At 39.6% G+C, this 15880-nt stretch overlaps 1 protein-coding gene across 3 annotated transcripts in view; it reads right to left on the bottom strand.

Annotated features, from left to right (window-relative positions):
- Positions 1 to 4059: 4059 nt before the first annotated feature.
- Positions 4060 to 15880, bottom strand: part of sipa1 (signal-induced proliferation-associated 1) — a 34611-nt gene continuing 22790 nt past the window's right edge. Inside the window, exons 9-17 of one of the 3 annotated variants that reach the window (XM_020708913.3) lie at positions 15542 to 15816; positions 13374 to 13766; positions 12735 to 12858; positions 12524 to 12656; positions 11561 to 11659; positions 11042 to 11108; positions 9884 to 9962; positions 8109 to 8246; positions 5453 to 6517 (exon numbers count right to left, since the gene is read on the bottom strand). In XM_020708913.3, coding sequence (XP_020564572.1) covers positions 8145 to 8246; positions 9884 to 9962; positions 11042 to 11108; positions 11561 to 11659; positions 12524 to 12656; positions 12735 to 12858; positions 13374 to 13766; positions 15542 to 15816 — 1272 coding nt within the window. In that variant the 3' untranslated portion in view covers positions 5453 to 6517; positions 8109 to 8144. Of the gene's footprint in view, positions 6518 to 8108; positions 8247 to 9813; positions 9963 to 11041; positions 11109 to 11560; positions 11660 to 12523; positions 12657 to 12734; positions 12859 to 13373; positions 13767 to 15541; positions 15817 to 15880 lie in introns of all 3 variants that reach the window. The other 2 variants (XR_002291680.3, XM_011483426.4) reach the window with 2 other exon arrangements.

Consider the following 15880-nt stretch of genomic DNA (forward strand, 5'->3'; position numbering starts at 1 on the left):
TCTGAACTACTGAATGTATTCATATTTTACACATGTCTCTCAAACAGCTTTACTCAGATTGGTGAACATATCAATTTCCAGCAAATACATGAATCTGCAAACAGCATAAGTGTGATGGGATACAAACAGGACGCCCAAAGAGATTCATTTGTACCTTGTCAAACCTGTTTGACACACTAAGACAAAACCTGTGTAAACCCAGATAACAGCTGACCTCTGGAAATGAAAATGTACTCTTTTGCTCATTTATTGAGAAGTGTAAATTCCTGCATAGATACATCTCATGGCCTCTTACGCACTGTCAACACCCCTTGCGACAAACGGCACAGCTGCTGTTTTTTCTGGAGGATGCTGCAGAGGGCAAACCTCTCTGAGCAGCTGCTGCTGTCCTGCAGATGTTTTGTTGAAAGCATTCTCTTTTATGGCATAACTTTGCAAGCTGCACTGCGGCCTGAAAGACAAGAGTCATCAAGTCACAACAGGATACAGTCAGACTCTTCCACGGATAAAAGGAATCCTATAACCCAAACACCTGTACTCTGAAAGTTATAAAAGTTTTATGAAGCTGTGTACTTTCAGACTTTTGAACTGTGCCTTCAAAGAACTGAACTGACTGCTGGGGTATCATTTGATTATGCAACAATTTTTCTAAGTGTGTGATGAGTTTTGTCATCAAACTGGGGGGGGGAAAGCATGAAAGGACAAACTTGCCGTAATATATTTTAAGATGTTCAGATGACTCACTTTGTGGGCTGACACTCCCCCCCCGACTGCTGTAGGCACAGTTATAACACCCAACACTGCTCTTCTCTCCTTTTAGCCTCTTTCTTTTTTAAACACTGTGGGTTTGGACTCATCAGGATGACCTTTATCAATTATGTCCCAAGTCCCATCTGCATGCCCTCTGCTATAAAAACACATCTTTTTAAAGAAATGCCAGGCTTGAGGCTTCACGTTTCTGAATGGAAATGATTTTGTTGAAGACCCACTCCACCAATAATTGTGTTTGCGTTCTTGTGGCCTTTTTTTCTCATGATGGAAGACATATATACATTAAAGTAATTGCATTCCTGAGTATTTCTTTATCTATATCATTGTGAATTAGGAGCAAATGATAATAATGCCCTTAGAAAAAGCCAGTGGCAGTGAAGTAGGTGCTGCATTCAACGGGCCACAAGCTCCCTGCTCCATTCCATTTTAGAGCATTCACTTATATACAACAAGATATTTACTGGTCATCTTTCAGAAATTTTAAAGTTGACATCTTTACCTAAAGATCATAAAAATAAATTCTCTCTGAGTTCATTTGCAGCAGTCTGTGTTGTTGGTTTGACAGTAATTGTACTTACGAAAAACAGGAAAACATGTTTTTCAGTGTGTCTCCAGACCTGGTTATTACAGGAACCAGCAGCCCCGTTCTGCATCATTTCCACTTTAAAAACTTGTTGCTTTTACATTTTAAGGAATTTCATTGATTTATACTCTAGACATACTCACAGTTGTTGCTTTTGTTGATGTTCTTGCTAATAAATAATGCAACAAGATCCTGCAAGTCTGCTTGTGTCTCACGGTAAATCTTTTGTTTCCTTCTGCTGCTCTTTGTAAAGCTTGAGATAAAAGGCAGAACATAAATAGCCACTGATAGAGGCAGAACAATTGTGGTAAAAGCAGCAATAATAAACCCCACAGGTTCTGGAGTTGGCTCTGTCAGCAAGTTTCAGTTCCTTGTGGGAAGTTAGAAGACAAAGAGCATCTGTGCAGCGATTCAAGGAATACCAGCAAACATCTTTTTTAAAGGAGTTTCGAGTCATTCAGGATAGATCTCATCTGCACTTGCCTCATAAAAAGGACGTTAAGGTGTCTGTGTCTTGGAATTATTCCTGATTGGTCACAGAACTTGCAAAAATGAGGGACACTAAACCTCCACAAAGCCAACTCCACATGCACTGGAAACCTTATAATCCTCAGCATCAGCAGTTGGCTGACAGAGCAGGATTAAATCAAAGCTTCTGTTGCTCAACAGCTGAAGTGATTCATTCTTTCTTTTTTTCATATTCAAAATAACAAAGGTTCTCCATCAAAGACTTGCGTAGAAGGTTTACAAAGAAAAGCCACTTTGTTTTCAGGGTTTGGCTGTAAAAATGAAAAAACAAGGACATTTTTTGGGGGGTGTTATTTAAGGACCGCAGAAGTCAGATGTAGTTTTGGTTGTGAGCGGAGAAGAGCGGCTTTAAATCCTTCCTGACAGAGCTGCCAGGATTGGCTTCAGCAGTGGGACAGCTTTACACCTGAATCACGCTGCACATGCTCAGCTGCGCTCTGCTCCCCAGATTCACATCACAGCATATTATTTGTGTTCAGCTGACTTAGGCACCATGTTCCATGTCTTGTCTTTAAAGTGCAATTACTTGGTCCATTAAACAGTAAAAAAAAAACAGCTTCTTCCACATGGGTGCTCTTTCACATTAAAGAATTCTTATTGGCTAAATGATTATTAAATTGTAATTGCCTCTTGTTCTGGCGTTCTGCTGTGTGTTTATCTTAGTTCACCTTGTTTTTTTATCCTAAATGCCATAAAAAGAATAAAAGTAAACAATTTCAGATTGGTTTTCCGCTATAGTCTCAGCTGAAGACGAGCAGAGTTTACTGTAAGAAAACAAAAGCTAAAAACAGAATTTAGGTCACGTCTGAAGTTTTGCATAATCTGCAGTCAACCTGCATGTGAGGAAATATTAAATCTTCATTTTGCATTTCAGGTTTTTTTAAAAACAATTGTGTAAAGGTTTTCTTTAACCTGCCTCAAACCTTTTTTCTGTGACTGTTCCCGCCATGCATGTGTGGGTTTTCTCTTTGCACTCTGGCTTCCTCCCACAGTCCAAAAAATTGCTTCATGGGTTAATTGGTGTCTCTAAATTACCCTTGGGTGTGCATGGTGTGAGTGTGTATCCCTGCAACAGACTGGTGACCTGTTCAGGACGTAGCCCGCCTTTGCCCAACAGTAGCTGGGTCTAGCATCCCCAAAATGGATTCAGAAGGTTCTGAGAATAGAACCCATTTCCTATTTTGTCATATAGAAAGAATCTTCCCTTCAGACACCGACACAACCGTAATCGTAATTTCAATGCACGATCAGTCGTTTCACGCACCATTTCCTTTTAATTCTCTTTTAAAAATCATATATTTGTTGGTTCTCTTGACAATCCGTGGTACTCAATGAACCGTAAACCCTCAGTCATGCTTAAGATTAACAACACACATCTATTGTTACTCTCTGATCTTCAGATCACGTGGCACTCCAGGACTTTTCTGTGTGCAGCAGATAAAAGACCAGCTGTTGCCATGGCCTCTTGTGAAAAATCCCCCACCTGCTGCAAAGTATTCATGACAGCAAAACCTCAGTTAGTGCAACCAAAGGCAAAGGAATGAAATCACTAAGCTGGGTTGACATACATTACATTTTCAGGTAGGCACAAAGTCAGAGAAATGAGCCTTTACATACAGCCATATGACCAGTACCACCATCCATTCTGAAAGATTTACTCATTAAGGCATAGCTAATGGCGTCATAAGACCTCATTGACTACCAAAGAGTTGTAGCTGAGACAGCTTAGCGTTAGAATATAGAATCTTCAGTTACATTAAATTTCAGGCATCCTTTTTGACACGTTGGCTGTCAATAAAAAAAAGAAGCAGATTTTCTAACTCTGTCCATCTTTCTTTCTCGTTCAGTTTCACATTTTCATCGTCACCTGTTCAAACAGCTACAACACATTTGTGTGATTAATAAGTTACTTTTTTTTTTATACACGCACAGGTACAGAGAGGAAGGAGGGGGAGTGGAAGTTGCTGGGCACCCCTCATGCTCAACCAACCTCCTACAATCTAATATATATACACGACACAGTCAAACAGGTTTTCTGACACCAACCTGTTGAGATGAAGGAGGTCTTCATGATGTGGAGGACATGAAACGAGGAGCTGCATATTCATTCTGCAACAGGAGGACACAGCCAGTGCACTAACATGGAACAGTTCAGCTGTACATACAGTATCTTCACATACCAATAAAGGTTTGATTTATTAATTCATCTGTATATATCGTATCTTGATATGCTGGTACCGGGTATTCACAGTGACTCTAAAAGAACATTACAAGAGAAATTTTGTACAGCAAAAACAGAGAAAGTCTGAGTGACGTTTGGCATCCGTTTGAATGAGTTCAGTTTTGTTTGTGGCGTTTTGGGAAATTCAGGAGAGCTGCACGTGCTTTTTTGTTTTGTTTCTTTTGTTGTTGTTGGCACTGAGGAGAAGCAGTCAGACACCTCTGAGCACGCTCTGTCCCTGCAGAGAGACGAGGTAAGGCGGTGTCGAGGGGACGAAGTCTAATCCACCTTCTCGTGTTGAGTTAGCATTAAAAAAATCCAAACCAAGGGGGAAAAAAAGTGCAGTACTGTCACAAAAAACACACAACAGGGTGGAATGGTGAGATTTGATCTACCTCTACCACACCTATAGGCCAGAGGAAAAAACTGACTGCAGACAAAGCCACACATTAAAACACTTAAATACAGTAGTCTGAACTCCACTATCTGTTCATAGTTCATTCATAGCCATAATTATTCAGCAACACCAAACGATGATGGAGTAAATCTTATTTAAAAAAAGTGATTCACTGACCTTTTAAAAGACATTGTTTATTGCATGACTCACGTTGATTTAATACTTAAAGCTCTTTTTGTTTTGTTCATCACAAACTAATGAACAGTTCTACTTCTTTTCATATTTAATTCACCTTGAAAAACTTTAACAGAGTTAGTGTTATGTTGACACACTAAAATTAATTTTATTCAACCCAGTTGAATATTTTTTTTATTTATTTAACATGCTATCTTAGAAAACCTTTAAACAACACAATACATTTTTTTCTTAAACTACCTCTTCCAAGAGCGTATACTTTGTTTACATTTTGATCATTTTTTCTGTTTCGATTTTTTAAATTATACCAACCGGATTTGATTATTTTGTTTGTATTTAGAATATTTAATTTGTTTGGTATTCAACTAAATACTGGAGTTGAATTGTTATGAAATCCCTGCTTCAATAGAAGTTCTTTTTGTTTTACATGTCAGTTTACACATTTCCAGTATACCCTTCAGTATTTAGCGTGTGCAGATGGATGATGGGAAAAGGGGGTAGCTCACAGTTCTGCCCACAAATTAAAAGGTAATTTCTTTTTAACTCTAGCTTCTCTGCAGAAAGGAGAGTTAAAAAAAAAAGTTGCCTAAAAACTGCATAATCACAATTAAAAGACCACTGGGAACACAAAAGATCGAAATATTATTGGAGTGGGAGTTAAAAATGAAAAAAAATTAGGAGTTAGGTAAAGAACCAGACTGAGTTCCAAACTAGTTTATGACGAGCTATAGGTCACAAAATCAACAAGAGTCACGCGTTACTTGAAAGATTATTTTTATACATGATTTGAAGCCTTATCACAAGGCGTCACATTTGTTCTTCCAGTGGAAAATGAAGCTGCCTTTGTGGCGTTCTGAGCAGATCTTCTACAGTATGGCTGCTACAACAGTGAGGCTTAAAGAGCTACAGCAACAAGGGGGAGCAAGCTGAAGCAATTCTTCCCTGACAAACAGAGACGGACAATCTTCAGTTCCCCCCCTTTACAACTGTTTTTCAAAGATACATCCAGGAAAAAGAAACAAAAAAAGAGCGAAACAGTTCACTTTTCACTCCAGCTTAAGCCCCTCTTGTTCACATATTAATTTGAAAAAGATAGTTTGCTAATTACAGTACTTCTGAGAAGTGAATAAAGAAGAAAATAATGTCCTTACACAACAGACTTTGCTGTAAGGAGCCAGTCAGTTTGCATCATTAGTTCATCTGAAGTAGAAGGCAGCCTTTAGGCCAAAAGTTTCAACTATTTGTTATCCTCCTTAGATTTACATCCAGACCTTCCACAGTCAGAGTGGCACAGAAAGAAGTTTACATCTATTACTTGTGATATAATCAATGTGTGATTCGGTCAGTTGGATATGAAACATGCTTTAAAGTGTCTCTCCTTCTTAACCACTACAATTTTCACTGCCTAAACACAAGTGCTACTAAGCTGAATTTGTCAAGTATTTGAAGCCAGATACACACAAATCTCCACATCCGAACACACACCAGCACACCAACACAGCAGCTTGTGCATCACGGCGTGCCGATGATGCCCTTTTCTTTCTCTCCGTCAGGGTTTTTGTTGTCCAACACAAGCAATCATCGTTTCAGAAAGACTGTGGTGGTCGTGTGTGTTTGCAGCTGTACATAAACCAAATACGTGTGCGGAGCGGAGGATTTGTGGGTGCAAACAGAGGAGCTAACACGGCTTGTTGACATTGCACAGCAGCTCGGTGACCTTGATGAGGCGGGCCACTGTGCTCTGCGACTCCTCCTGCAGCCGCTGGTTGTTCTGCCTGAGGCTCTGCACCTCGGCCTGCAGCATTGCCTTGTCCTCTTTCTCCTGCAAGACACGGGCACACAACAAAACAAAAAGCTGTCGCTCAGGTGGCTGTGGCAGGATCGGGAGGACGGCGGCAGACAGAGCTGGCTGCAAGGAAACTTGGGGGTGCGCGAAAACGGCGAGTGAAAGAACACAACAATCAGAGCGGAAACGCACAACAACACAGCAGTGAGGAAGAACAAAACCACAAAAGTGCACGGAAAGAATTAGTCAGCAAGCGGTTTCAAACTGTCTTCCTTTAGCTGCCAATCAGCTAAATGCATTAGTGTAATGCTACTATTGCATTTCATTATCAAAATGGCCACTTTAAGGGAAACAGGTGAGATGAGCGAGCACCTTAATCCTTTAAAGATGAGTAGAGCTGTAACAATCCTATTTCAGGCTAATCTGACAAATGTTTATCTTTGATTTACAAATTTAAAAAATGGAAACAGACAGAATTTTAGATAAAACAAAACAAACTTTATCCCAAATTGAACCTCACAACCCTTTTCCAAAAAGGCTTGTTTACCGTGCAAAAAAGGTAAATAAACACAGAGGGCTTTGCAGAACACATGAACTGGATGCTCTAACTCATGGGTCTGCAACCTGAGGCTCTGGAGCCTTGTTCCTCCCTCAATTGTGGCTCTTTGGTTGTAAAAAAAAAAAAGACTAATGATTTGAAAAATTAACAGGTTTGTAGTTTGGGTTTATCATTTTTAGTTTATTAAATATCGTTTTTAAAGCACATATTGTTGTCTTCTGCTGCAGAACAGTGTTTAATGCTGTCTAGAGGTAAAGTTCTCAACTCCTTGAAAACTGTTTTTTTAAGCCATAAATAAAAAAATCATTCATGTTTTTGTTTTCATATAGAAGCTACATTTTGGTAATCTTGGAGCTGAAGTGGTTTGATGCATATTTGCATCAATTGGCATCAAGGGGTTGAAATACATTATTGCAATTAGATTTATTTACAATTTCATTTTTTACTTCAATGTCACTTAATGGGTTATCATAAATTTTATACTAATGTCCTCAAATTTTTATTTGATGGTAATAGGAGAAAAAGGATTAAGGAGCACCAAAGTCATGATAGAAAACACCAGGTTTGACTTAGCATTCTTGCAGTTTTTTTTGTATTTTGACACTGGGTGTATTTTACTTTGAAAGGAACTTGTATGTGCTCCTGTCAAAATAAAGCAAAATTAAAGTGGAAGAAAAGTTAAAAAAAAGGTTACATATAGAAAAGAATAACACTGTTGTAACTCAATAACTGCACATATTCAAAAGCTATACTTGAAATGCTAAATGATCAGAAAAACATAAATAAAGTGTATTTTCTCAAACATTGAAGTGGCTCTTGCTGGGTTTTTTGATTGTAAGAAACAGACTCAAATGTTTTTTTTAGCGGTAAAGGTTGCAAACTCTGCTTTAACTAGAATCCAAAGGGCAGACGGTGAGATTTGAATCTGTAATTTGAAAATGAAGAGCTCATGTTTAGTTTAGAGAAAGTTAGTCCAGTTTTGCAGCCAAATTATTTTTACTACTCAGCTGTTATTGCAATGTGTGATTTTCTTGGTATTAATAAATAAGAAAGCAAGCCAGATCATACCTCTTCTTGTTGGTCCAGACTCCCAACACTTTCACCTCAGCTATCCACATTCAGACCAGAGTTGAGTGGTCCAGACCAAAGATCGTTTACCACGAGTGTCCGCTTTTGTTCAGTTCGTGAAAGCTCATCTGAACCCTGCTGTAGACCAAACAAGCAAACGCTGGACTGCCTGAAAACAAAGTTCTTCAGTTTGCTTGAAGGTGCGTCTCACCTACTGTTTGAACCCCGAGGGGTGATCCAACATCGTACATGGAAAAGAGCAAAGTCAGAAAAAGCTCACTTTTAACCCTAAGATTGTCGGAAATGATACTACTGCGTGATGCTTCCAGAATTTCCAATTATTGATTCACTCTCAAGAGTGCAGTGTGAAAGCAGATCAAAGAGAGCAAAGATTTGACATTTTTCTACTTTTGCCAGAAAGTGCTGTTATATAGGCGAATGCAGACCTTTCATCTCGTTTGGCTTTTCCCTTGAAGTTGAAACTATTTCTTAAAAAGATTGAATCATGAAACACTTCCCAAATCTTAAAGGTTCAAATGGGCCACATTTCCCATCCCTGCCTGCAGGTAAGTATCTGAGTATTCAGTAAAGATTACTGAGAAAAAGTACAAACCTTTTTTTCTGATTTACGGCTGCTTTTTATACACACCTCCCAATAGATAAAAGGTTAATAATCATAAAATTTATCAGTTAATAATAAGCCTGATTAGTTACATCAACTTTTCCAAAATCAAATAATAAACCTTTAGTATTTTTTCATTACACAATAGGCAAAAATTGACTTCCAAAATGATAAACAAGTTTTCCAAAAAGTTACGTTTTAATGTGTGATTTTGCTGTTATTTGTTTTGCCGTCAGGAAAAAGATCACAGTCTGTCTTTATTTACATTGACTCACATCTACACAGCATCAAAATGTTCTGGAAATAAGGTGAAAAGAAAAACTGAATGAAAAAAAAAAAAGTCATTTTGCTGATTATCCCCTAGTTGTTTCTTGTTTTTATGTAACTAATAATGGAAATAAAGTTACAGTTTTTGGTCCAAATCTAAGACTTAGAAAACGTTTCATAGACTCACAGAGCATCGTCTGCTTACATACATGGACATACACAGAGACAGTGCTGGCAAATAAAAAGTAGAGAATAAAATAAAGTGACAATAAATAAATTAAATAAATAGATTTCAAAATAAAATAAAGTAAAAAAAAAAACAATCCACACAATGGCAACTTATTCAGCATCTCCGACTGCAAAAGTCATGAAATGTGTTCTGGGATGCATGTGGATTTTGTGGAGTTTGTAAGGCAGCGGCGTTCCACATTAGAAACAAGCATCAAAGTTCGTCACATACAGGGATTTTGAGGCATCACCAAGAGAGGTAAGGAGAGCAACATAGATTAACTTCTGGTGGAAATTGCAGAAAAATAAGAATTTACAACAGAAAAAAAGGCGTTTTCCTTTTAGATACATTATTGACACTGGGATGATTCAAAATTCTAATTCAATTGTTTCTGTACACAAAAACTCTAAATAAATAAATGCATTTTTAAAGTGTTTTTGCTTGAATGCATCTCTGCAGAGAGTCAGCTGTGACCTGTGACCTGAAGAGGCTGTACGGATGGAAGCATTTGTAAACACGTCTGCATCGGCAAACAGAAATCTGGCCTCGGCGACAGAAGCTAAAGCGAGATAAGTGTGTTTTCCTACCTGCTGGCTCTCTAGTGGAGCTCAGTGAAAACATTATCACAGAGTATAAGATTCATGGAAGTCAAAGCACCTTTTGCAGGTCATCCTGCAGCTTCTTCAGCATCGCCTCCAGCTGCGACACCTTTTCCTCCAGGTGGCCTGGAGAGTCACTGCAGCACACAGAAGCAGAACCGTGCAGCCAGGGATCAGCAAACGCAGCCATTTAAAGCCAAAAAGTGTGCCAGGAACATTTCTTAGCAGATCGAAAAACACATTCTGTGGAAGTGGAAAGTTCCAGCCTCATGATTTAGCTTTTCAATTTGTTTGATTGGCAGTGGAGCCATTTGTCACCCCGATAGCTTCAGCGCTTCAGACCGTCTGTGCTTCCTTTAATGAAACCTGTAACATTAGATCCATTTATACAAATTGCCTTGCCTAGGAGTAAAACCATTCAGACGGAGTGCACTTATCCCACAGTTCACTTTGTGAGTTATTAATTAAAACTGCTCTCTGAGGAATGCTGGAACAAGGGTCTCCTGATCGTTTGAAAGAGCGAGGGAGGCGCTTTTTATTTATAACAACTTCCAGGTCTTTGATCTTTAATGGTCACAGTCATGCAGTTGTCATGTCTTTTTCTTACTATCTCCTATCGGCAAAAAGGTTAGAAAATCTTATCTTAAAAAGTTTAAACCTTAATGTAATTTCTGCCAACTAGAAGACAAAATGAGTTCCCCTTTTTCTGACATTTCAAAAGAAAGCTTTCAGAATAATTCTCACTCTCACAGCACGATTACCTGCTTCAACATTTTTTGCGTGTACAAATATTCAGAGTAAAAAAAAAGTGTGAGATCACTACGTTTTTCATTTCAAATGTGCCGGACAGAGAAGGTCAACCTTTTATCCTTTTATCTCCCAGGCATGCCTGAGGTTGTTTTTTTTCTTGTTTTTTTTTCTTTTTCTTTACTTCTGTGCCTGGAACCACACGGTGCTGGAAGAACACTAAAACTTACAGGGTACAGTTTTGTGCCAAATGAACACGTGATGGATTAGAAAACAAAAACTAAAGGTGTAAAAAAGGCTAGCATAAAAAAATGTATTAAGAAGATTTCAGGAAAAATAAATGCAAAAAAGTCACAAATAAACCTCATTTTGGCCTCTCTTGAAGTCGTTTGCAGCTTAAAAGTTTTCATTTGAGCACAGCCATGGTCAAAGTGAAGCAGAGGACTGATAAAAGAGTGATGGTACCCACCTTGAATCTCTCTGTTTGCCGTCGGTCTGATCAGCTCCTGCTTGAGATGGGTCTCCGGCTTTGCGGTCTGTTACAGGAACAGCATCTTCATCAGCATGATTTCAAATTGAAAAACTTATTCATCAAATTTCTTTTCCCCAAATGAGCTGAAGTACAAAAAGGTCCATCTTCTCTTCATAAACTCTATCAACAAAGAAACAATTTTCCTTCCATTGAATGATTGCAGGGATTGATTCTCTTACATTCTAGGTTTGAAAGGTCAAAAACCTTGACTAGAGCTGGAGGGCTGCTCATAAGGAGTTCATTGCAGAACTTTAGGACGTTTACATGTCAAACTCCAGATATTTCCAGCTCCATAAAAGTCTTTTCCCATTTATCTGCCCCCATCTTATCCAGAATAGTCAAAGGTGAGGGCTCAGATGAACAGTCTTAAGGCAACACATTCCTGATAATGTTTGTGTTTTTTGTTTCTTATCACTAATAATTGTTACAAACAGCAGAGGATTGTGTGCTCCTCACCCTCTCGCGACAAAGCCTCCAGGATGCTGCGGCAGGCGGTTGCCAGGTCAGCTATGGACTGCCACTCCTCCTCAGTGGAGTCTGTGGTCTCTGACAGCACTGGGAGGAAGAGGTGGAGATTTATCACTCTGACTTATGCAACATGCTGTGTCCTACTGCATCTGCAGCGATATGACAGATTTGCATGACTGCAGATGCTGCTTGCAGCTGGATCCTGCAGGGACAAAGAGCCTCCACTAGAGGGAGCTGTGGTGCAGAGCAAGACCACAGCGTCAACAGATGTTGCCTTGCTGAGTTTTTAAAGTTGGTGATATAGATTTGAAAACTGAGATGAACTGAAGACAAAAACGTAACAAAACTCAGAGACAGAAGAAGAATTCTTAATTTCACTCAAACTTTAGCTCACTTTACAATTGTTTTTTTTATTTACTTTCTTCAGATTAAAACAAAAAGCTTGACACAAAAATTGGAAGAATTTGATGAAAGGATGAATGTGGTCAAATCTGAGGGTCAGTGGAAAAAGAGCAGATGGTTCAAGAGGGCTCCTTGATTTGGAGCTTTTTGAAATTGCACCCCCCACTATCCATCTGTCCTTCTTTTATTTCGGTCTGGCAGGGGGTGGCAGCAGAGCAGGGGTGATATCAGATTAGTGGGATAGTGGGCAGCACGCATGAAAGAGGGGAAACAAAGAGAGTGTAGAGTGGACAAGAGGGAGGATAATGAGGAGAGGGGCCTAAACCTGAAAAGAACCCCTACAAAATGAAATGTGTGGGTCAGATTAGGCAGAAGTGATGCTAGTGTGTCGCCTGATGTGATCCATTATAGAGTAATAAGCTCTTTTTCTTCTCAATACAAAGACTTATAAAACCAGAAACATTTAGTATCTTAAGTGAGCAGAATCATCCATTTTTGGTCAATTTCATCACAAATGTCAGAAATTCTTCCACAGCAAAGATGACTCACTCTTTGTGATGGAGTTATGAAGGCTGAGGGCTCGTGAGTTTCTCTCAGCTCGGTCCACACACGACAGCCGGGACGTGGAGAGGGAAGGGTCACTTGCTGAAGCTTTGTCATCACCAAACTCACTTCCCATGAACTAAAAAAATGAAGCAGAGGATCAGATGAGGGGGAAATAGTGATAGTAAAAAGCAGTTTGTCCGCCTCCGTTTGTCACCTGCTCCTCCTCCAGGGGAACTTTCGGTTTGACAGCCAGGATCAGATCAGGCGTGTCGTCCCTCAACTCCCTGACGTTCTCATAGATGTGCCGATCCTTCAGTGCAACATTGTCATATACATGTCTGTCCAACAGGCAGCGAGGGACAAGAAAGGATGACAAGAGATTTATTATTACCAATGAAAATTCGAGTAAATGTATTTTTAGCTTAAAGTTTTGGCCAAATTTCACTCTTGATGCCCCAATAATTCTAACATGTTATACACTGACTCTTTCAGGGTTTTTTTAAAATCTAAAACAGAGTTTTCTACAATGTTATCTGAGAAAAAAAACGGAGAAAAAAATTATTTTATTAAAAAAGATCACAAATAACAAATCTGAATTAACTGAAAGTCATTTTGAGTAATTATTTTTATGTTTGTGGTACAACAATACTTTAAAAAAAATAAAAACGGTGTATTTCTTGTAAAGCTGCAGCAAATGAAAAAAGGACACACTTTATGCAAAAAAGGAATGATTGAAATAAGTGTTTTGCCCAAATATAGATAATTTATTCTTGGGTTATACAATGAAGGTAGCAGAAAGGACTCAAACCCGTTACTCTTGTGTGATGTCACGGCGGGCGTCGGTGAAACTCACCCGTCACATTCATCTGTGTAGTCCAGCTGTCTCTCCAAAGAGAGGCTGCGGGGGAGCAGTGGGCTGATGCCCTCCTGGCTCTGATTGGCTGGTGGGTCCTGCAGGGAAGTGACCCTCAACAATGGGAGACCGGGTGGTGTGAGGAGCGAGCCTTGGCCTTCCTCGCTTTGGCCCTCCTGACACGGCTCCCCTTCTGCCCTCTCCTCCTCTGGCTGCATGTCTATCGTCTCCTCCTCGCTGACTTCGCTCATCTTCAACTCGTCGTCTTTCTCCGGCTGTGCATCCTTCTCTTGGTCCTCCCTGTCGTCCAGCACCCAGGCCTCTCCTGAGCGGTCCTCGCCTGGTTTGCACTCAGTTTCCTTGATGGCTTTCTGGTAGAGCTCAGAGAAACTCCTGCGGAGCACAAAGTAATCGAATCGTTGGATAAAATCTGATGGCCGAAAATCCAAAACAAGAAAATATTCATTTGAAAAAGTATCTTTAACCAAAAGTATTAAAAATTGTACTAATGAATAATTTCAGCCAATCATCCGCCTTTTAGTGTGTTGCTACTTCAAGTATAGAACATTATGTAAACGAAAATGTAAAGGGCAGGTCAGAGTTTGCTTTTAGCACAGAAACACTTTTTAATTCAATATTTTTTGTTTGTTCTTTTGTAACCTTATTTAATTTCTGATGTCTCCAAACTTTTCAAACCTCCAACGAGGAGAAAAATGTACTTGTACTGGATTGTTTCTCTGTTAAATCAGTAGGAAAGACAACTGTCACGATCTCAAATTCACATTTGTTGCTCCAATTCTGTCTGAATTTGACCTGGGAGTTTAGGATTTCATAGCAGCAAAGTTAACGGGAGGAAAATTTCTCGGAAAAGCTACACTTCAGAGTTTTTAGGTGTAAACTTTTTAAATGAAAATACGGTCAGACAAAAACCTCGGTGTGAAGCAAATGTGGCGGCACACATGAGGATTACACAACTGCATCTGGACTCTGTGTCCACTGTGAAGCATGGTGACGGTGGGGTGATGATTTGGGGTCTGCTCTGAAGCCACAAGAACTAAAAATCCTGCAGTCAATGAACTCAAAGTAAACAGTATTATAGAAGTGAATGTTCAGCCATTCTGACTGAATACTAAAAGTCTTGTACTTTTTTAATCAGTATCTAAAAAAGAAATGTTTGCATCTACTCAGATAAAGTTAAACATGAATCCAGTTCAAATTCAGTTCAGATTATCTCCCCATTAAACAGGGCATTCTATAACAATCTGAGAGACTTTTATGTCATGTTTTAGAGCAAAAGAATAAAGATGCTGTAAGAAAAAAAAGAGAATATTTGTGTAAGTGTGCAGTAGAGTTTGCCCAATACCAAAACTGCAGAGGGTCAGACGATTTGAATGTTTTTTTTACAAATCATATTGTGAAATTGTTAATGAGAGGACTGTTCAAAGACGCTCCTTATGTCATTATTATTATTATATATTTTTTGCTTATTGTCTTGACATGTTCTTGTGGCATTTTTCTCATGATGGACACTTATATGAAGAAAATAAAGAATTTCTGAGTATTTCTTGCTTCAAATTGTTGTAAATCAGGAGTAGATGAAAAAAATGCTGTTCAAAAGAAGAGCTAAGTAGTGAAAGGTGAGTGTCCCTGTTCCGCTCCATTCTGATCCGTTCCCTTGCAGAAAATTGATCCATGTACGTCTTTGTTTTCCTTGTCTGAGCTGACGTTTGACTCAAAACTTTACGGCTGAATAGCTACTATAGTGCTCGGCATTTTTGTTGCAGCGGTAATGTTAGGATGGGGGTATAACAGGCTGTAAGCTAGCAGAGGTGAGTGTAAACAGATAGTTCAGTTATGAGTGATGGTAAGGGGGGGTGGGGTTGCTCTGTGCCAACAATCAACTCAGAGGTGAATTTCTGATGAACTCCTGCCGCTCTGCAGAAACTATGTCCTAGATAATGACAGAGGTTTTTTCTTTTCCTAAAAACTGCATAGTCACATTTAAAATACCTCTGGAAAACTTTTCCAATAAATCAAAAGATGATGGGAGTGGGACTTAAACCATTCAACTCCTGGCTGGCTTACACCAAGCTCCGCCCCTTGTGTAATTGCTTTCAAGAAGTAAAGGTATTTTATTTTTTCGGACCAAATTCTGCAGCCTGTCTTACCTGCGAGGTTTCCCGTTCTCATCCGGTGGGATAACAGTAATGTGGATTTTGTGTGCTGTTCGGAGCAGCCGGGTCCTCTCCTCCAGACTCAAGTGGACCAGCGAGTGTCCGCAGAGCCGCACCACACGGGCCCAGAGCTGCAGGCCTCCGCTCTCGGCGTAGCAGAACCTCTGCAGCTCCGTCACAAAGCCCTCTTCGTCCATCAGGAAGCCGGGCTGGCCCACTCCGTCCCGCAGCGGGGTGACCTCCAGCGCCACACAGCCCCGTGTTACCATCTGAAACATCAGACCAGAAGTGATGAGTCCAGGAGCAAACGAGCACCATAGTGTGACATTTCAA

The sequence above is a fragment of the Oryzias latipes genome, chromosome 14 (assembly GCF_053564925.1).
Source record: "Oryzias latipes strain Hd-rR chromosome 14, Olatipes_Hd-rR_3.1".
Taxonomy (NCBI): Eukaryota; Metazoa; Chordata; class Actinopteri; order Beloniformes; family Adrianichthyidae; genus Oryzias; species Oryzias latipes.